Genomic DNA, 22769 nt, shown 5'->3' on the forward strand with positions numbered 1-22769 from the left:
GTTTTTAAGACTGGATCTCAAAGTGCTTTACATAGGAAGTAAGTACACAGATAGTCATTGGTTTAACTAATCGATTGGTACTAGCTTGCATGGGGAAAAGGCCTTTGTTTCTTTGCACACATATCTTTTCATTTTCTCTAATCTTAAACTAATCTCAGCAGGATAGATGGTTTTGCGGTTCAAGGACAGCCCTATCCTTTTGAAGACATGAGGTCTGGTCCCAGCTGTGTTCCAGTCTGCTGTTGGGCTGTAGGCGAATCACCAACAAAATCTGGATGTTAATAATGGGAAGCAGAATTTAAAAATGTTATGATTTTCAAAGGGCCATAAAGAACCTGTGACATGGTACATAAATAAAACCGTATCAACAGAGCCATGTGCGCATACTGCATGTCAAAACAAATGCACCTTGTAATGTGTGTTGAACGTGATACAGGTTATAGTGGCTCTTTTGCATCTTGGAGCGACTTTCAAAAGCGGTAGCTGGCTTGCAGCCCAAGAGAAATTTGGAGTGAAAAAAAGCCTATTGTGAACCACTTGGTAGTGAAGATGCTAGCGATTTACTAAAGTGCAGCTGATCTGGGCAAGGGAAACCTAGCAAAAAATAAAACTCACAAAGACTGTCCTGCTTAGGGTGAGCTGGTATTCAAAGGGAAAGATCAGTACAGCTGCTGTGGTGGTAGGAAAGGAGGCATTTACAAGAGGATTTGCAAGAGAAGAAATGCACACGCCTCCCGTTCCTTCCCCTTACACTCTGTGATTTGAGGAGGACTGGTTGGAAGATTTGTGCTGAGTAAGGGGAGCTCAACAAGGGGGGCCTCAAAGGCTTAACAGAACCAGGGCAAGACTTCTTTAAAGAAAGAAGTGACTGGGACAGGACCGGAACAGAATCCATATGGCAAACAGAACCCATTTTGCACATGCTCCTGCTTGTCTATGGAAACATGGCCCAGGAAGCATGATTTCTATATTAACATCTGGGAGAATATGCAGCAGCTAGAGTTTTTGGTGATGTTTTTTTGGCCAAAATTTTTTTCAGGGAAAAAATTGCAGCTCTGGCCACACCGAAATGTTTCACTGAATTGTTTCTTGGGGAAAAAATTCCCCCAAAATTCAGACTTTTCAATGCACAATGACTGTTGTGAAATTTCCTTCAATGTTGTTCGAACATTTAAAAAAAAAAAAAGTTCAATGTTTTTGCTTTGTTCTGAAACACTTGGGTTTTTTTTTTTCAAATTTTTGATTTGCTGAAAATTGCAAAACAGCATGGTTTGGGTTCAACCCAAACAATTTCGCCCCCTTCCAATTTTTTGGAATTGCCAGCGAACCAGAAAGAATCCAGCATTTGCCCAGCTCTGGTGGCAATAGAATGGGCAAGATGATCACTTAGCACATTGAGCTCCTGGTCCACGATGGGGCTCCTAGCTGCTACAGTAATACAAATTTTGGTTCACAGCAGGGACTGAAGTGGGAATTCCACCAGCTATAGACACAAGATTCTACCACTGAAACAAAAGATCCAAGCTCTCTATTAGTGACAGACCCATAGCCTCAGTGGAGTGGGCACACATAGGACATGCTAACCAGTGAGTTACAGCTGCACGTATCAAAGATCAAGTAGAAGATGTCACCGTTGCCAGCTCTGTACTTGCTGTAATCCAAAGAACGCCTGGATGGGCAAATCAGAAGACACTGGACCCCTCCAGTGTGGCCTCCTGCTGTTTTTTTTCATGTGAACATCAAGGACTCATCTCAAATAGGTTCTTGTTAATTGAGCTCTTCGTTTTCCAGCCTATAAGCAGTATCTACTGGAGACATCCACAGAAAGACTATAATTACCAGGTCTGTTTGTGTTTGCAGCACTGACTCCAGCTGTGCGCACATGAGCACTAAGTGAATCTGAAAGCCAACTACGAGGCAGTCTGTGGTGAAGAGTTCCTAGGATCTTGCCCTTGGGAGAGGCCTCTGCCATTTTTGCTAATTAATCACTTCCTGACTACAGGCACCTAGCCACGTCGGCAGAGTGTGTGTGTGTGTAAGAGAGATGAACAGATAGTCCCTCTACGCTAGTTTGTGATTGTATCTGAATGTCAGGTATCCAAGGGCCACTAGGTATGCACCGCGTTTCCCCCCAACCACCACCCTTGTGCCAGCTACTCCAACAGCACAGGAGGGGGGGAAGCCGGACCAAGCTGCTACTATGAGGGGGCGTACAACTGCAAGCCTCAGACAGGCTCGGAATTTGCCCCCTACACAGGGCTCCGTTGGCGGGGCTGAGCTGCCCCTCCAAATACAGAAGTGAAATTAGGCCTGTTTCTATGCAGAGTAGCAGTTCTGCAGCCCGCTGCTCTCTTACCAGAGCCTGCGAGCCCAGCCTACATTCACTAGAGACTTGTTACTTCTCCACCCACTCACCCTCCCTCCCATCCAGGGCAGTCCTTCTGCCCCACCCCAGCGAGGAGAGACCTTCAGTGGAGACCTGCCCTTCTTTAGGGAATCCGTTTCCCATCCGACCATCCAGCTCACAAAGGAGATGTGAGTCACACCTGACCCACCAGCCCACAACCAGAGGGCACTGCTGTCAGGTTGTGCTGCCCCCGAGAGGATCTTTCCCTGGAGAAGGGGAAAGGATGGCTTGAGAGGGGTTGGATGGGACGAGGATTTATGGATTGGGCCCAGGGAAGAGTCTGGATCTGAGGGATTTTGAGGGGTGAATGAATGTACGTCATATGGATCATGACCAAGGCAGCCTTTTTAATGACAAGGATTAAACTGCTGATGTGCCAAGACCACTGGCGAGCATGCGGACCAGTGGTTTCCTTGTACTCTCTCCATATGCCTGTCTGTATCCATCTGTCTCTTGTCTTACATCATAAGCTTTATGGGGCAGGGACCACACTGAGCACAATAGGGTCCTGATCCATGACTAGGACTGCTAAGTGCTACAGTAATAAAAATAATTAATAATGGACTCCATGTTAAAATTGTTGCATCGCTTCACTGGTTGGCAGTGTCATTTACGGGGTAAGATATAAAACCAAGGACCTGAATATTTACAGTCACCAAAAATTCCATTACTTGTCTCCCTCCCAACCCCCCCAAGAACTGGTGTGTTGACATCACTGAACCAATTCCAGTTTGAGCATTTACAGCCCACTCTGCCTACTTAAAATCCCTCTTGTACTAGAATCTATGGCATGAAACATGTAGCGCTGGGAAGAGATGTGAAGGGAACACCTCCCCCTCCTGTTAGTTTGGAGATTTAGTGTATAAACTCCAGCCTAATGAACTCTTTGCTCTGGGTGTCTCTGGAAGAAACATGTGTCAAAAGCAATGGGACGGAAGTTTTCAGAGTTTTGTTTCAGGGAAGTTTTGTAAAGAAGAGGAAAATACAAAGCATGGAAAAGATTCAGGAGGAAAGCAGCAGCAGAACAGAAAACAATAGGCATAGTCAGGTACATCACATTTATTTTTCTATTCAGAGTTTGCTGCTAAATTACAGCATTGCGTGTGTCTGGCCTGAACTATCCTTGTCTGGCTGAGATTGTAAAACCTTGGGGTGAGGCTGCGTTTTTACCCATCCTTCCATTCTAAGACCAACATGCAGCTGGGCTCAGCGCTTGGCCACACCCCTTTATTATACACTCTCCTGTATATACTATACACCCTCCTGTACCATGACACACCACTGGACACCCCAGCCATCACATCTGCATAACAGTTAAGATGATGTAGCATGTGACTTCTGCAAAAGGGCTCTAGAATGAAAGACAATCACTAACCCTTTTTAAGGTCCAGCACACCGACATCAGACCAGGATCTTGGCCTTACTTTGGTGCCTGTCATAGAGACACTTGCACATCTTTGATCAGTAAGTCATCGATGTAGCTATTTTATTTATATATCTTGAGAATGAACTGCTGGAGGGAAGGGGAAGAGATGTAAGGACACAGGAATCAGAGCTGAGGAGTCAGTGTGGCAAAAAAGATGAGGGCCAAATTGTGGAAAGTAGTTGATAGGCAAGGAGCATAGTGTATTTGATGTTAAAAGAAACCCACATTTGTAACTAATTAGCCATGTGCCTGTCAATATCCACATGGCTTCTTGTGTATATTATGTCTCCTGCCCTTCATTCACCTTTGACATTTTGGACTGAATGCTCTTGAGGCTGGGACAGTTTCTTCTTATACGTTCAGAAAATACCTAGCCCGTTTTGGGAGCTCCCAGCATCTAATTAAATTATCGGTAAATGCTAGAGATTGGACACTGAATTTATGGGGCTGGAAGTTTGATCTGGTAGGGGAAAAAAGGACTATTTTCCATGCAATAATCTACTCTCTCACGCAGAGATACTGGGTGAAATCCTAGCTTGAAGTCACTGATTTCAATATAGCCAGGATTTCATTCAATATATTTTGTGCGTACTTCTTGAAAGATCCTTCTTCAAAGGCCTGCTGTGAGCGCCTTTCGTGTTCAGAGCAGACCATGTGCAACAATCCATGAGATTAACTGACTATATTTCCATTGACTTAAATTTCAATTGCTAGGATGTCAATGAATCTAAAGGAAGTTCATCTTGACTTATGAGAACTTTGATATATATATATTCTCTCTCTCTCAAAGTAATGGGGCTCCCTTATTTCATACTTCAACCTTGCCTTTTTGTAGGGCTTAACAAAGGAAATCCCTGTGAAAGAAGAGCCCAGGATCCCCTGTCTTAGTACAATCTCTTCTTCAGCATTGACAGGAATGGTTTTAAATTCACAAGGGGACCTGATCCAAAGCTTACAGAAATCAGCAGATGTTCTTTCTATTGACTTCAGTGGGTTTGGGATCAGGCCAAATACAGCTACATCAAAGGGTGGAAAAAATGCACCAAAAGTCTTAATACATAAATAATCTATATTGGAATAAAGAAACTCTTTTTTAAATGATACTTTGCTCAATATGATACTTGTCGAGTTTGCTGTACATTATAGCTCAGTCAGTGAAATAATATATTTTTGCCTCATCAACCAAAGCATGTTTTTATGTAGTACCTTGATTAATCAATTAGCCACAATATTAGGAAACCACATCACTTGGCTGTGAATGAACTATAGAATATATCCCAGTAAATACAGTCATCTTTACTTGCTCTTCGCTTCTCTGATATAAATAGGCTGTTAAACTTCTATCAAACTATAAACAAGGTTTTGCATTATTTTTAAGCATGCCAGTTTCAGGTGCTGTAACACAAGGGGTTGGGGAAAGAGGGTCATTGGTATCGTTTCCTGCCATGCAAATTTAGAACTGGCTTGAGAGTGTACAATGGAACCAAATCAGTTGTAACAGTTTGTAAGCGGGGACGAAAAGTATGGGAATACAATGTGTTCCACTGACATCTATAAAGCAGCCCGTAGCTGCTCTTCTATTTGCAGAAATGTAGCCTATTAGATTATCTCAGATGAGCATATAGAACGTTCCCACTCTACAGACATCAAAACCTTTTATAAAGGCGGGTATCATTCTTGCTTTTACAGCGGAGGGGAAACTGAGGCACCGATCAACAAAATGACTCGCCCAAGGTCACGCAATCAGTCAGTGGTGGAGCTTGGAAGAGAACCCAGGAGATCCTGACTTGCCTTCTCATGTGCCACACACTGGCATGAACTTCCATTTCCATGGGCTGCATTGCCCTGTTAAAGAGGAAAAAGGAAGGGTTATGATCTCTTCTGTTGTAGGTGTGGCCCTCAGCTGCTCGAAGCTTGAGCACCTTTTGGGTGTCAAGCACTTGCACAATCTTGGCGATGGTGAACTCTGGCAGAGGAACAACAATGCACATATTTGCCATACTGGACAGGCAATCAAAAAGGGAACCCTGCAATGTGCTGGACAGGCGGGCAGGAGTTCTTTAATTAGGCACTAAGTGCTTGCGTGAGGCTAGGAAACAGGACCTTCCTGGAGATTTACAAGATGCCCTCATGTCTCTCTGTGACTTTCAAGGCCTCATGCATGCTTGCTGCAGACAGCCTCCTGTTGATGTTCCTGTACTGGCAGCGCAGAAGGTTCCAAAAAGTCGTCCTTAGATCGCGATTGAAGAAAGCATAGATCAAAGGGTTGATAAGGGAGTTGGTGTAACCAAGCCACAGCAGGGTCCTTTCCAGCCTCAGCGGCATACAGCTGCACTGGATGCCACAAATGAAAGGCCGGGCCGTCGACATCAGGAAGAAGGGAAACCAGCAAAAGGTAAAGGCACCCAAGATAATACCGAGGGTCCTGGCTGCTTTCTGCTCCCTTTTGAAGATGGATATGTTCTTTCGATCTTGCCTGAGCAGTTTGGACAAAGTGGCGCACTCCTCCACTGCCTTGCTGCGCTTGGAGCTGTGATGGCCTCGGATGCTGGCGTCCATGCAATACATCCCCTCCTGCTCCTGGGGCCTGGGGAAGTTTATGAACCGGTGTTTCTCTGCACTGGCCTTGGCGGCTTTGTAGATCCGGCTGTACATGACGAGCATGACTGTCATGGGGATGTAGAAGGCGACCCCAGTGGAGTAGACAGTGTATCCAAAGTCCTGGCTGATGAGGCAGACCCTTTCAACGGTGACGTTCTTGGCCCAGCCAAACAGAGGAGGAAGAGTTATGGAGGCAGAGAGAAGCCAAACTATGAACACCATCTTGGCCATTAGTTTCCCGTTTTGTCTCACAGGGTATGTCAGAGGCCGTGTGATCCCCAGGTACCTGCAAAACAGTTTCAAAGCTGGTCAGGTTTGCTTTTCGGCTCAGGTGAGAGTTGTCAAATATATACAGACATGCAACTGATAAGTGTCACCTCAGTCACAACGAGAGCTGCTTGGAAAATGCTTTTTTGTTCCCCATGGAACACTTTCTCAAAAAGGAAAATTATTTCATGTTTGTTGGCATTTTCCATGTAAAATTTCGGCTTTATGGTGAACATTTTTTTTTTTTTTAAATTCAGGCCAAACTCCAAAATGTCCGTTCAGAAATACCAGTGCAATACCTCATAGGAGATGTAGTTTGGGTGCTTCATGTACCCACTTCTCCTCTATAAGCCAGGCTCCCTTGTTTGACTACACTTCCCATGATTCATCACAATATTCCCTCTTACAGAGCCACCATGATATGCCATAGGAATCCCATTGACAAGGTGCATCATGGGAACTGTAGTATAGTTGGTGACCCAGCTGGAGATCAAACTCATTTTGTGAAAAATTTCATTTAATCAAAAACCCAATTTTTCATTGAAAAAATTGTTATGGAAAATTTTCAACCAACTCTAGTCACAACAACTTATATCACCCAATCCCCCCATCAGGCAACAGCCCAAGTCAAAAGATGTAACTTTCACCATGACTAGGTCATCATCAGACTTAGGCCAAATTCTGCTCTCCATTACACGAGTGTAAATCAGAAGTAACTCCAAGTGAAGTCATGGAGAGCAGAATTCATCCCTTAGGCTTTATCTAACCAACAGCTGACAAGATTTCCAGAGCTAAGACCGAGAAAGACATCCAGTTTTGACTTAAAGACTTCAAGGGATGGAGAATCCATCACATGCATATGTACGCTGTTCCAGCGGCTAATTACCTGTCACTGTTAAAAATGTCAACTTTATTTCTAGTCTGTATTTGTCTAGTTTCAGCTTCCAGCCACTGGATCTCATTATGCTTTTTTCTGTTAGATTAAGGAACTTTCTACTGTCAGAAGTTTCTTCGCTATGTACATATATGTAGTGTACCTAGCTAATGTTGTGTACATAGTTAATGTTGTGTCAATATTTTAAAAAGGTAAATGGGGTGACTCAGGTAATTAAAGGCCTGTCAGTCTGACTTTGATCCCCATGCCAAGATAAAGGAGCTGCTGTTATGGGATTTGATTAATAAAGATTTAAAGGAGGGTAATTTAATTAAGGCCAATCAGCATGCGTTTATAGGCAATAGCTCCTATCAAACTAACATTTTTTCTGATGAGATTACAAATTGGGTTGATAAAAATAATAATGTCAATGTTATATATTTAGACTTTCTGTAAATACCACATGACATTTTGATTAAAATACTAGAAAAATATAAAATTAACATGGCACGCATTAAATGGATTAAAAACTGGCTAACTGGTAGATCTCAAAACGTAATTTTAAATGGGAACCACTGAGTAGGTGAGTTTCTAATGGTGTCCCGCAGAGATCAGTTCTTACCCCTATGCTATTTAACATTTTGATAAGTGACCTGTAAGAAAAGGAAATCATCACTGATAAAGTTTGCAGATGACACAAAAATCGGGAAGTGGTAAATAATAAGGAGGACAGGTCACTAATACAGAGCAATCAATAAGTGTTTTAATATGGCTAAATGTAAATGTATACATCTAGGGATAAAGATTATAGGCCATACTTACAGGATGAGGGACTCTATTGTGGGAAACAGTGACTCTGAAATAGATTTGGGAAGTCATGGTGGGCAATCAGCTGAGCATGAGCTCCCAGCGCAACACGATGGTCAGAAAGGCTAATGAAAATCTTGGGTGCATAAACAGGGGAATCCGCAATAGTAGCAGAGAGGTAATTTCGCCTCTGTTTTTGGTACTGGTGCGACCACTACTGGAATATTTTATCCAGTTATACTGTCCACAATTCAAAAAGGATGTTGATACATTGATGAGGTTTCAGAGAAGAGCCACAAGAATGATCAAAGGATTAGAAAACATGCCTTATGGTCACAGACTCAAGGAGCTAGTCTATTTCGCTTAACAAAGAGAAGATTAAGGGGTGACTTGATTACAGTCTATAAGCACCTACAAGGGGAATAAATATTTAATAACGGTCTCTTAAATCTAGCAGAGAACAGCATAATGTGATCCAATGGCTGGAAGTTGAAGCTAGACAAGTTCAGACTGGAAATAAGGCATACATTTTTTAACAGTGAGAGTAATTAACTATTGGAACAATTTACCAATAGTTGTGGTGGATTCTCCATCACTGACAATTTTTAAAATCAAGATCTGCTCTAGGAATGATTTTGGGGGAACATTTGGGAGAATATGGCCTCTGTTATACAGGAGATCTGGCTAGATGGCCTTGGAGTCTATGAATCCACCTACACCTTTCTCTCAGGTATTGTTTAAGCAGCAGGCTTCTCCTGAGATGATTTGCCTTCTAGACTGCATTAGTCAGGTTGATAGCAATCTGCATAACAATAGGTGAAATAATCAGCTTCTTCAGGCAAAACAGAAGCCTTTGTTGCCTGTCATGTTTGCTCCCAGTATCACCTGTTCCTTCTCTCTCTCTCACTCACTCAAATGCCTATAAATAAGTAAAACAAAGACTTGGCATTTATTCTTATTGACAATGGTGCTCTTGTAGCTTCCAACCACCACAAAGAAATCTCCAGACTATCTGAACTATGAGCCTAATTGTGTTTACGACAGGATGTGAATAAGAAACCAGGGTTAATACACCTCTGCTCTACAGAACAGGTTACTCAGGGTATATTATCTGCTACAGCCAGCTTCCATTGGGTGCAACAGAGTAGAGGGCTGGTCTGTGTTTTCCCCAGATATTGAAATTAGAGGGGGTGTTTGAATTTATTGGGGATGGGAAAACTAGTAAATTGGCAACTAGTTGACCACTGGGCAGGGGCAGGAGAATTCGGGGGAGGGGGTGTAAGGAAATCTCTGGGGCTGATCCTTGATTCTCTGCCCCAGCCCTGGCAGCCTGGAACTGCTCTCACTTGTGCACCTGGGTATAGTCCCCTATGGATTATAAATGCGCTGGGGAAGACTGGATTGCATTGTGGTTCATCCACTCCCCTTCTTCAAGCAGCCCTTCACATTCTGCTGGAACAAGGGGCTATGGGAGGGAGGTATAGGAGCCAGCTCAATCTGGGGTCTCATCCATGCCACAAGTATGTCCAGGAGGGCACACAGGGAGCTTCTGCACCCTTTCACTGTCTGAGCAAAGGGAGTAGATCAGAGCACAGAATCTGCCTTAGAATCTTTGATGGTTGCTAGTTGTCATCAGAGTCAGCACAACTGCAATCCCAGTGCCTCCTACTGCCAGGATGAAAGGTGGCAGGGCTGGTAGTACACTCACCCAGAGATATAGTGCACACTGTCATACTCGAGAACTGTCACGCCCAGATGTTTATCATAAATGGCCAAGATTTTCCAGGAGCAACTAGCATTTTTGGGGTACCCAGCATAAGATGCTTTTACAGGGGTGCTGAGCGTCCACCTCTGACATCTCAACTCCAGCGCCCACTAGTTGCTTTTGAAAACCTAGGCCAATAGCTTTTTAAACCTGTGAGCTTTTTATGAACGTAATTGATTTTCTTTAGAAGCAGACACATTTCGGATTCATTTAAAACCCACTAAAAAGTGGAAGTTACACATTAGTTCCACAAAAGTGGAAGTTACACGGTGTGAAGACAGCTGTAGCCATAGCTAGAAGACAGGCCAGTAATTGCATTTCATTTGCTAGTTATTAGGAGTAGCTTCTAGATCAGAAGCAGCAACATGGCCTCGCGCTGTCTCAGCCAGAGGAAATGAATACTTGAGCGCCAAGGGCTTTGTTTACTGATTTTGTAAAATGGGAAAAATATAATAAAAATCAGTCCGTTTTTACAACAATAACAGACGTATTTTGGGGTTGTCCTCACCCGTCACCTTGCAGAAAGTACAGTCTAAAAGCAGCCCTGGACACTCTGGCATCTGATTACATTTGTCAGTTAATAAGCAACACAGTTGCCTGGTGCAGTGGTGGCTGTTGGGGCTACTTTGCAGGGAACACTTACAGAGAGAAGATCGTGCAACCACTTTTTTGACTGTTCGTTAGACAGTGTCCACATCTGAAATGCTACTGATACTAGAGCAGTACGGTCAAATAGACAGAGCACTGGAGTAGGACTCTGAAGACCTGGGTCCTATTCCCAGTTCTGCTGCTGGGTGACCTCAAGCAAAGCACTTCCCTGCTCTGTGCCTCAGTTTCCCCATCTGTAAAATGGGGATGATGATACTGACCTCCTTTGAAAAGCACTTTGCAATCTTTTGATGAAAAATGCTAGGTATTATTATTATTACAGTACCATTGTTAATTCCTACCCCACAGAACAAGTAAAATGGAAGGGCAGGAACAATCCTGTGACACTGGCTGTCAGCACTATTATCACTGGGGAGATGCAGGAGATGATCACATGGCAAATGCATGTGTTGCACAGAACTAGAATCCCAGCACCCTTCTTCTCTCCCCGTGCCCCAAGTAACCTTGACTTTGGGTAGGTTTACACTTACAGCGGTGTGTAAAGTACAGGCGGTGCATGTCCAGCTTGCACAGGTCTAGCAGTGTAGCGCTGCTTAGGTGAGCAGAGTATAGACACACCCGAACATACTGCCCTACACACCTCTCCACACGCCCAAGCACCATCTCCCACTGCTACCCTGCTATTTTTAGCCATATAGTGTCCCACTGCCAGAGCCTTTCCCCACCGTGTGTAGCTACTTGTACCCTACGTGCTATTGCAAGCGCAGACAAGGCCTAGAGCAGTTACTACCAGTTTGGCCTATAACATACACTTAACATATATATGCTGAGGAAAACCCCAGCCATATTCAAGACTGTCTTTGACGCCTTTCCATATATACCCATGAGTCTGTATGCACCACAGGGGATTTCAACACTTTGAAATGGATTGGTCAAGCAAAGGGGTGCGCTCCAGGCTTGTTTGGAATGGAATTCACCTCCGTGCTGAGGGCCAGAATGAGACATAGGCACCATTTAAAGTGAAGTGTCATGATGGATAGTGCTCAGCACACACTTCTGGTCTGCGTCTCAGCACAAGAGTGAATTTCACACTCAGTGCTCAGGCAAAATTCGCAGTTTTTGGCTCATATTGCAGCTGGCCAATAAAAGGATTATTTTTTCTATTTCCCCCCCTCCATGAAAGTTAATATAATTCTAAAAGCTTATGTTGCAATGTGATGCAAGCAGCACAGGCTACCAAAGGAAAAGCCATTGAATATTTAAAGTAAAATCCCATTGTATTGTTAATAGTGTGTGTTGTGGGGGTGCTGGGTCTCACACTCTAGAACTAAAGTTGAAACCAGAACTCCATTCAGAGTCTTATTTTGTAAAAATTCACCTTGTATATGTCAGGAACAGACTAGATACTGCCCTACAAAACATACTTCAGAATTCTTTCAACGTATGGCATCACTGATTCCATAGTCTGTCTAGTCAGAGCTATACATGTATTAGTGATATATATGTGGAAAGCATTTGTAAACATCTGTGGGTCAGAGTTAAGGTTAAGTATCCTTTATATTACAATCACTTAATATTTAACTGAGGATTTAAAGCTATTTAAAAGACCAGGTTATCCCCTCAGAGACTGAACATATAGGAGAACCAAAATTTCCAAAGTGTAATTTATGCAGCTACTTATATGGCTTCCATTATCATACCATATCTGAGCATGTCACAGACATTGACATCACAGACATTAATATTTTATCCTCACAACACTCCTGAGAGGTAGGGAAGTGATGTTAAATCTATTTTATAGCTGGGGAAACTGAGCAATTAAGAGACTTGCCCAAGGTCATATAGGACAGTGGTGTCAGAGTGACAGTGGTATCAGTTCCATAGACCAGCTTTTTCACCACAAGATAACCCTGCTTCCCAGGGAGATGGCTTGCTCAGGTGAAAAAGAACATGACTTTTTAGTAAAAATACCTTAAAAGTCATGGGTAGTGTCCTGGGAATCATGGCCATGAAAAACATACAATCATAATTACTAATATTATTAGGCTCCTATTTCTTCGAGAGGGATGGGGAAGGGCATGTTGAAATTAGCAAGGTTGTTCAGAGCCATTACTGGGAAATAGCCAGGTTGCCACTCAGTTTGCTACAGATGTTCTGAATTTATTTAATACCTACAGAGACCCACCTGGAAAGAGGCATACTCTGAACTCTGAGCGGAGTGATCGCTGGGGGAGAAGTAAGAGAGAATCCCAGGAAGCAGCTGTTTCAGATGCCATCTCTCTTGCTCTCCCAGGGGTTTTCTTTTCACAGGAGACTGATGCCAGACTACAGCATAATGGAGTCTGAGTTCAATGAGAATAGCCAGACTCAAGACCCAGAAAGGAAAGCAGGCTGGGAAATAGGGTTTTTTTTCTCCCCACCATGAAAATATTTGACAACACCAACAAAAAAAATATTTTTGTAAAAGATTAAAAAATGTTTCCAGGTTTTTGTCTAAGATCCCAAAAGCAAAAACAATTTTTTTTTTTTTTTTTGGCAACCAAAACATTTTCAGGTTCTCGGGTTTGTGATGGCTCGTCTCATCCCCAAAACGTAATGGAAATAGACATTTCCTGCAGAAAAGACTGTTTTGATTAAATAAAAATAAATATTCCATAAAAAAATCTTCAGGACAAAAATTTCCACCAGCTATACCCAAGGCGATTTTTTTAAAAAAAGAAATGCATTAGTGACCAATAATAGCACTCTACAGTTTTATAGCACCTTCCATCCTGAGGGACTTAAAATCCTTCACGTATTTTTGTTAACTTATATGTAGATGTTAATCATCAGTGAAATACAGCCACCTCTTCAGAGGAGTTGGGCAGCTGATGTATAGTGCACAGCAACTCAGCATTCAGGACTGGAACTGAAGAAGGGTTTCTGTATATAATAGAGCGTTGGATCTGGACCACATACCCCTTAACTTTCCTGGGGGGAGTGGGTTAGAAATTGAAACAATCACAAATTTGCAGATGACCCCTTATCTTCATAAAGAGCTAATCTAAAACCCGACTTGAACATCCCAGAATGTAGGTGTGCTCGAAATCCAGGCGTGGCTCTGGACCCGATTTTATTGCATTGGCCCCATCTCTATTAATAGTTAGAAGCCACAGCATCTGGAGTGCAGGTGCAGGACCTGAACTCTGGAACAAGAGGCTATTCTGGGGAAGTGGAGGAAAATGAATCAATTGTAGCAGCAATGGGCTGTGCAGCACAGTCCATTCATTGCCCTTCACAGACATGCCATGTCCAGTCAAGAAAAGCAGTATAGTCCTAGTTAGTGGAACAGGAATGCTCCAGGAGAAGCCAGAATGCAAGAGAGAAGTCAGATGGGTCCCAGTGGAACTTAATCCACCAAAGGCAGCTGCTCTTCATTGCTAATGAAATGATCTGTAAAGAGAAGACAACCTATAGATGAATGAGGCTGCCAGGGGAGATGCTGACCATTTCCCCAAGAGCCTAATTGAGCAGTGCCTGGAAATCAAGCCCCTCGGGTAGGAGCCTTCGGTGGTATGTGGTGGAGTACCTGGCACAGTTATTTTAAACTAAAGGCACTCAAAGGCAGAGGTCGTATCCAGCCAGTACTCAGTGATACAGTACACCAGCACCTCCTTGAAGATGCTACCTTATTCTCCATAATCTCAGCTTTCAATTAAAACAAAAAGGAAATGTCTAGTTGTTAGGGTTGAAAAGAAACACTTGGTTCCCATTTACAAGGCTAAGCAATGCAGAAAGGTCTACCCGAGTCTGCAGAGAACCTGGAGCAATAGCTTGGAGAGGTGTGAACTGCCCCATCTATCTCCATGAGGGATTGAGTCAGAAGCCCAATGACGTAAGAACGGACAGGGAGGGTCACAGTAAAGGATGCAAGTCTCTGACTCTCCCACTCCTTTCTTACATAAGGATTTAACTGTGCCATCACTGGGCTTCCCAGTTAACCTCTCAATGAGAAGGATGGGGAAGTTCACACCTCTCTGAGCTAGATACTGTAAGTGATTTCTCCCTTTGATGTCCCGAGTGGGTGGCATTTGGAAAACACCACCAGGTATTCTCTCCCTCCCAGCCCCCATCAAGAAAGAGCCAAGCCAAAAGAACCTAGCAGATCCCATGGGCACACTCAAGCCCTACCACCAAAGGGAAGCCCAGAGAGAAGCACAATCACCTTGTGAACATCTGCGCTCTCTGCTCCAAGCAACATCGCATTTTAGAGACTCACATCGGCAGATCCTGGAACCAACATCTTCCCTCCCCCACCTGACTGCTGCACAGGGGAGAGTCATGAGCCCAGGCTGAAATTAACAGAGCTCTCAAAGGTGACAGTTACATGAGCAACCAGTGGAGGGAAGGAGCATTTGACACTCACCCACAGGGTGGCTGTTACTGCGTTCGTAGATGTATTAAAATGGTGTTTAACGGATACAGTGAAATCAATTTCATTACAAACCCCACTGACACGTGGATGGTTAGACCCACACCTGTAATTATACACCTCTGTGTGGGGCTTGTTCACAGGAATACGATTCTCTGGTGTGCAGCTCATTCCAGCTATAACTGAAACCTCGTGTGTGTTTCTCGAATTGCTTCTTGGTTAGTTATTAGGCAGTGATTTAGTGGTCCAGATGGGTTCACTACAAGGTATAGTAGGTCTGTTTAAGCATTCACGAGAGAGAAGCAAGAGAGCTTAGCTCAACTGCAGCATCTGACTGTCACGGCTCTTTACTCACTCACCCCGCTGAACTAACTGAAAGCACAGAGGTCAAATCATTGTATAACAGCACTCTGTATCTAAGCCTCCAAACTAGTATCCTGCTATTTCTTGTCTCCTACTTTTGTTCTAAACACAGCTCCCTACCTGACATGCAAGAAAGAACAATCAGAACTAGATGAGTGATTCGTCTCCGTTGACTTCAGGTGCCTCAGCTGTTGACTTTTGCAGAGGGTGAAATGGAGAAAATATTTTGTGTGTGTCAACAAATAATTGGGGGTGAAGGGAGAGGGCAGGGAGCAGGGGTGGAAGGAAAAGGGGTGGGTTGGTTGTTTTTACCAACAGATTTTGGCATCAAGAGTTTCTCAAAGGATGGATCACAGGCCCTGATGCTGCCCTGCATTACGACAGCTTTGCGTCACTCATGGCATGGGTAAAGCTTGTTCCCAATTGTGTAGGCGATGCAGAGCTGCTGCAGCAACTCATGTACCAACTTCCCACTGCACCCCACACCCCGCCTATGCAGGGAGTAGACAGGAGGAAGGGACAATGGCGAGGGTTCTCTTATGCACCAGCAATCCCCAATTGCCAGAACGGCCCCTGAGGGCCACTGGCAACCAATGTACTTTAGAGGAGCCCTGAGGCTGCTCAATTTTATCTGGGGATAGTACTAGCACCTTTTTCCATCTAGACCCAAACTGTGCTGAGCACTCAGATACAACTCACCACCATCTGTCTATAGTCACCATAGCCCAAATCCCGAGCAACTGCTTCCCCATTGACTTCAATGACTTCTTGCAGGAGCTCAGCACCTCTCAGGATTTGGCCTTTTGCATTTTCTGGGTTTAAATGCTTTCTGGACAGAGTAACATGCATTTCCCTGAAATCCTGTGTCTGCTCATAGATCAGTGATGAAAGACAGCAGGCCAAATTCAACACATTCATTGTTTGCTCTGGATTTGTGCCTGCTTACGCCACCACTGACTTTGGCCCAGATAGTCATAATTAATGAGTGCAATCAATCGCAGTTAATTTTAGTAAGAGGTCTGTTCTTTTTCACTTTCACATCTTGATCTCAATTGCTTCTTGCAACGGTGGCTTTAAAAACACATTTTTCAAATTCAAGTCTGTCCACTTTATTTAATGAAAGAGAGAGAGAGAGAGAGATTTAAAGGGAATTCTATTTCTTTTTAGCTGTCTCTGTTTTAGAGCCGTACTTGTCAATGATCCCCAAAAAGCAAAAATTCTTATAGTCCACTGCATTTTATTTTTTTATACACCTGAAACGGATTTTTTTTCCTTCTCCTATATGGGCTTCTGTATTTTAATGCATTTCCTTTAATTAATTGGCTCTCTCACAAAAAAAGCTCAAAACACTTATACAATAAAGCAGGAACTAATGAAGATTTCAATTAATAAAAGTGATTTTCTAATAATCTTGTTTTTAATATAAGGGCTGTGTTAGAAGTGCTGAGCAAAACTGGTTAGTCAGGTGCAATGGTATATTACCATGAGTGGCCAGCTAATATTCAAAAAGGCCTTTAGAATACATATCATTGCTTATTTGCCCAGGAAAAAACTCAGCTCAGATTGCAGCATCTAGATTTTCAATTAATTTTCTGCTTTTTTACCCAGTTCCACACCTGGTTGGACAAGGACACAGAGGTTGATGAGAAACTCTTGTCCATTGGATAGAGAAGGAGGCTGGTAGCAGGTAATCTGGGTCCTTTCCCCACCAGCTCCTCTTGAACAAGTCACTTAGCCACTCTATGCCTCAGTTTCCCCAGCTGAAGGATGCAGATGACAACATTCACCCACCTTGACACAGATCCTCAGAGCTTGCTGAGCTCCCTTCAGCAAAGCACTGCTGGCATGATTAAATATATAGGTGCAAGCCTGCCAGGGCATCCTTACCTGTCCACGCTGATGACACACAAGGTCATGATGGAAGCGGTGCAGCACATAACATCCATGGCGATGAATACATTGCAAAACACCTTTCCAAACAGCCATTCCCCCCCCACCAGATCCGTAATGATCACGAAGGGCATGACCGCAAAGGCAACAGAGAGGTCGGCAGCTGCCAAGGAGATGACCAGGTAGTTGGAGGGCTGCCGGAGCTTCTTGACAATGCATACCGAGATGATGACCAAGCCGTTGCCAGCGATGGTCATTAAGGTGATGATGGAGAGCACTGTCCCAATCACGATTTTCTCAGTGTCTCCATACAGCAGGATCTCCTCTCCACAGTCTGTAGAGTTGGTTAGGTTGGAGAACAGTAGGTCTGGCTCGGCTGGAGAAGAGGGTCCCTCAGTCATGGATGGATCTGGGAGTGACTTCCGAGTGGGATACTCGTGCTCTGTATTCTCCACAAAGAGAGGACGATGCTCCATAAACTGATCGGGGATGACCCTCAGCATCATCCTTTTGGCTCATTGCAAGGAGCAGCAGCCCAAATTTTCTCCCACAGCTTTCACGGGCGACACCTACAACGCACACAGTTTTATTCCACATTTAAAAAAAAAAAAAATCTCTCCTGTCCTTTGCCTTTAAAAGCTGCAAGGGTAGCTATTATTCATGAATGTGAACTGAGGCGCCTAAGTCGCTTTTGAAAAGGCTGCCCTACAGCCAGCCTGCAGCAGGGTGAGTTAACGACGCTAATAAAAATAAAAATAATCGTAAATAGGAACCTCACCGCTTGCTATGCAAAGGCTGCAGACTTGTGAGCATCTTATTCCACAGGTCAACGCACGGCATTAGAATATAGTCCTAATACACACTGCATGTTTGGTGTGTGTGTGTGTGTGTGTGAGAGAGTGTGAGAGAGTGTGTGTGTGTGTGTGTGAGAGAGAATCACATGTAACCATATACACAAATATATAAAAAGCACTATGCACTACCCCCGACACACACACACACACACACACACACCTATAAAAAGTCCTAGGCACTATCACAAACACACACACTTTTGAATCCCATGCGCTACACACACAAACACCCCAATACAAAGGCCTAGGCACCACACAAGGGCACCCCGCTTTGCCCCAGTGAGCAGCGCCCAGCTCTCTCTCTCTCCACCCCCTACCCACCCACAGACACACACCCACACACACACCCGGCCTGGCAGGCTGAGGGAGGTTCCACGGGGCTTGACCCGACCCGCCCCGTCCCGCCCTTTGACAAACTCCCGTCTCCCCGCAAGGCACCGCCCCCCGCCCCGGTTCCCCGCCGCTGGGCAGGGGCGGATGCGGCCGGGCGGGGGGGGGCCGCGCCCCGCCAGCGTCTCCCCCCCCCGCTCCGCGGCCGCGGCCGTTACCTCGGCTCGGCGAGAGAAGGCGCCAAGCGCTGCCCCCGCCTGCCCCAGGCATCGTCCCGCCGCCGCGTGGCTGCGTCCCCGCGGGCAGGGCTGCTCCCAGCCGCCGGTCCACGGGCAGGACCAGGCGCTCTCCAGCCTCCCCGCGCTGCCGGCGGCTCCTGCCGGACCGAGACACGCGCCGCGCCCAACTACAGCCTCTGCCCCGGCCGCCGGGAGTCAGAGCGAGCCCCGCGCCCCTCCGCTTCGCCTCGCCCTCCGCCGCCGAGCCCTCCGCGCGCCTCCCTCACGCCTGGAGGGGTTGGTAGCTAAACTCCTCCCCCCCACCCCCCGCCTTCCCTACCAACCTACACACACACACGGTCCCTACCAACCTACACACACACCCCACACACACACACACGGTCCCCCTACCAACCTCCCTACCAACCTACACACACACACACACACACACACACACACACACACACACGGTCCCTACCAACCTACACACACACACACACACACACACACCCCTACCAACCCCACACACACCCCCACCTTCCCCCCAGCCCCCCCCGCCTTCCCTACCAACCTACACACACCACACACACACCCCTACTTTCCCTACCAGCTCCCACTCCTGCCCTACCCACCTACACCCACACAGACACACCCCTACTTTCCCTCCCAGCCCCCACACACCCCTCCTTCCCTACTAATGTACACACCCACGGTCCTTGCCAACCTCTACACACCACACACACACACCTCTACCCTCCCACACCCACACACACACACACACACACACACACCTACCTTTCCCTCCCAGCCCCCCCACACTCCCTTTCCTACCAACCTACACACACACATCCCATCTTCCCTACCAGGCCCCCTCCATCTCGTCCCTACCAGGTCCTCCCCCATCCCTTGCCTACCAGCCTCATCTTGCCCTGGACACCCCAGCAGAGAAAGGCATTTTACAGGGAAGGGGATCTTGCGCACACACACAAAAATCCCCTCCTCTGTGCCAGTGCCTTCCCAGCCATCTCTTTCCTCCCCAGGCTCTCTTCCCTTTCCTCCTCACCCAGCCCTCCTGAGGGTTAAAAAATTAATACAAGTCAAAGAAAAGTGCTTTGCTTTCAAACTCGGCACAAGTTCCTCTGCAAGGGACAAGAAGCAAGGGCCTGGCGAATAGGGGCAATGTGGATCTGAAGAGAGGGGGCAGTGGGAGAATATTTACACAGGTGGATCCCTCAGCAGCTGGGTGTGCTGAGAGTTTATTTGAGGCTGCAGGGAGACACAATCATCCCATGAGGATGAAGGTCTCTAAGGATGCTCTTTACTCCCTTGACCTCTGCAGAGGGTGAGGGAAGAGGAGCAAGGTAACAGAAGCAGTGAAAATAAGGAAGAGCAGCTTCTTTGGCTCTTAAAGGAAAAGCTCTTATTAAAACTGCCCATGGAGCACTGTGTATGTCTGTTAAGTGAAGCAGCAATTTTCTGCCACTCTAAGCCATTTTATCAGAGCAAGACGGGAGGCTCAGAGCACATCATTATGGATAATCCCTGGGCCAGCAAAGCAAGACACAGAAGGGTTTGGGTTTTATTTTTTTAAACAGATCCACCCCGACAGCAGACTCGTGATCAGTGTGACAGTATTAGCCGTTCTGTTGGAGAGCATCATGCTTGGAACTGAACGCAGATGAAGCAGACGCCAATGTACGTAAATGAAAATAATTTCACGCAGCTGTTCTTGGCATTACCATGTTTCTGGTATCACTTAATAGATCAGTTCTGATTGATACAGCGTGTCACTGATTGTGCGTTAAAACCTGTTTGTCCTTTTATAGGTATGTTTTACTATTTGACTGTGTGTTATGTTATAGTTATCATTAAGGCTATGATTTTGTTCCTCAAATTTTTAGTCAGCTTCACAGCAGAGGAACGGGAAAGGTCACAGCTGAGAGTGGGAGGGGTTGGAGAGCGAGCCCATCTCACATTCACCCTGTAGCCACAGCAGGTTGGGCCTGGCTCTCCGCTCCGAGCATCGCAACTCCGTGTACTAGGTCACACTGCCACTCTGGTTTGGTATATCTGCCCCCCTATCTCCATCATGGAGGGACAGATACACCAAACCTGAGTGGCGGTGCGACCCAGGCGCTAGATTGCAATGCTCGGAGCAGGCTCCAAGCCCATAGGAACTGCCGTTGCAAGGATAACAGACTTTATTAAAATTCATGCTTGTTGTGAAAATGTGACTTCTGTACCACATTAGGAAGGAAAAGAATCAAATGCACAGTACACAATGGGGACTAAGTGGCTAGGTGGTAGTACTGCTAAGGATCTGGGGGGTTAGAGTGGATCACAGGTTGAATGAGAGTCAACAACACGATGCAGCTGTGAAAAGGCTAATATTCTGGGGTATATTAACAGGAGTGTTGTAAGAAAGACACAGGAGGTAATTGTCCCGCTCTGTTCAGCGCTGGTGAGGCCTCAGCTGCAGTACTGTGTCCAGTTCTGGGTGTCACACGAAGAAAGATGTGGATAAACTGGAAAGAGTCCAGCAGAGAGTGAGAAAAATGATAAAAGGTTTAGAATACCTGACCTCTGAGTCAAGGTTAAAAAAACTGGGCGTTTAGGCTTGAGGAAAGACTGAGGGGGAACCTGATAAGTCTTCAGATGTGTTCAAGGCTGTTATAAAAAGGATGGTGATCAATCGTTCTCCATAGCCAGTGAAGATAGGACAAGAAGTAATTCATTGGCCAGAAGGGAGATTTAGATTAGATATTTTAGGAAAAACTTTCTAACTGTAAGGATTGTTCAGCTTTGGAATAGGCTTCCACAGGAAGCTGTAGGATCCCTGTCATGGGAGGTTTCTAAACACATGTTTGACAAACACCTGTCAGGGATGGTCTAGTTATGACTTAGTCCTGCCTTGAGTGCAAGGGATTGGACTTGGTGACCCACAGAGGTCCCATCCACATTTCTATGATTCTAAAACCATCACCTTATTGATAATTACAGTAGTGCCTACAGGCCTACTGTGGTGGGTGCTGTACATGCACCTCGTAAGACACACTCCCTGCCCCAAAGAGCTTACAATTTAGATCGACAAGGCAGGTGCTGTGTGTGAGGGGAATCAGAGGCCCAGAGAAGAGAAGTAACTTGCCCAAAGTCTCCCAGCTGGTGAGTGGCAGAGCTGGAAACAGAATACAGCTCTCCTGACCAATGCTCTGGCCACTAGACTACACTGCCATGGCTGGTGGGCAGTAGGAGTTACTGAGTGCTTGGAATATTTCTTGTTTATGAAATAATTCTTCTGACCTGAAAACTGCTAACTGTGCTCAGAGTCTATGTAACCAGTTGTTCCTGTCATTTTTAACCTCATAATTATACCTAGCTCTGATTCATCACTTTTCAACAGTAAGATCTCAAAGCACTTTGCCAAGGCCATCAGTATCATTATCCCATTTTACAGGTGGGGAGACTGAGGCACAGAGCAGTGAAGTGACTTGCCCAAGATCACCCAACAGGGCAGCAGAAGAGCCAGGGATAAAGCCCAGTTCTCCTGAATCCCAATTCAGTGCTCTATCCCCTAGGCCTCCCTCTCCCCTGCCTTCCAAGTCTGTTATACCCATCTTGTCTTAATTTTAGGCCCTGCTCCTGCAGTCAGACTCATGTGCCCATCTGGAGCCCTGCTGGCCTCCCCCTGGAATTTAAGGTGTTGCTCTTGACCTCTAAGGTCCTAAAATGGTCTGGGCCCTTCCTAGTTGAGATGCCCTTCTGTACCACAGTGGAGGCACGTGAGCTAATGTGCCCCTTGCACAGAAGAGAGGTGGTGGCAGTATATTCTCAGTAAGAGCTGCCCTACTATACAATTCATTTTGCATGCTGGTCTGAAATCACCCAGTTATACTGACATTCATGGCAGGCTGCATAGTCCTTGTGTTTGAGCAGTAGGGGTGAGAGAG

The 22769-nt window shown here is 45.4% G+C and overlaps 1 protein-coding gene across 2 annotated transcripts; it reads right to left on the reverse strand.

Annotated features, from left to right (window-relative positions):
- Window positions 1-3451: 3451 nt before the first annotated feature.
- Window positions 3452-19048, reverse strand: LOC137143704 (5-hydroxytryptamine receptor 7-like). 2 transcript variants are annotated; one of them, XM_067533627.1, is made up of 3 exons: window positions 18823-19048; window positions 17418-17989; window positions 3452-6720 (listed from the first exon to the last, which is right to left on the reverse strand). In XM_067533627.1, exons 2-3 carry the CDS (start codon window positions 17924-17926, stop codon window positions 5949-5951), a joined length of 1281 nt encoding a protein of 426 aa, XP_067389728.1. In that variant the 5' UTR covers window positions 17927-17989; window positions 18823-19048; the 3' UTR covers window positions 3452-5948. The 2 variants fall into 2 exon arrangements, with proteins under 2 accessions (XP_067389728.1, XP_067389729.1); XM_067533628.1 differs by lacking the exon at window positions 18823-19048 and adding an exon at window positions 18199-18322.
- Window positions 19049-22769: the final 3721 nt, after the last annotated feature.

This window comes from Emydura macquarii, unplaced genomic scaffold (assembly GCF_026122565.2).
Source record: "Emydura macquarii macquarii isolate MOO-44397 ecotype Brisbane River unplaced genomic scaffold, CSIRO-AGI_Emac_v2 contig_3345, whole genome shotgun sequence".
Classification (NCBI taxonomy): domain Eukaryota; kingdom Metazoa; phylum Chordata; order Testudines; family Chelidae; genus Emydura; species Emydura macquarii.

Excerpts from the sequence above, each read along its gene's own strand:
- LOC137143704 (XM_067533627.1), bottom strand. The coding sequence starts at position 17,926 with ATGATGCTGAGGGTCATCCCCGATCAGTTTATGGAGCATCGTCCTCTC. Across the intron at positions 6,721-17,417 it reads TGTGTCATCAGCGTGGACAG|GTACCTGGGGATCACACGGC; the intron begins GTAAGGATGCCC and ends ACTGTTTTGCAG.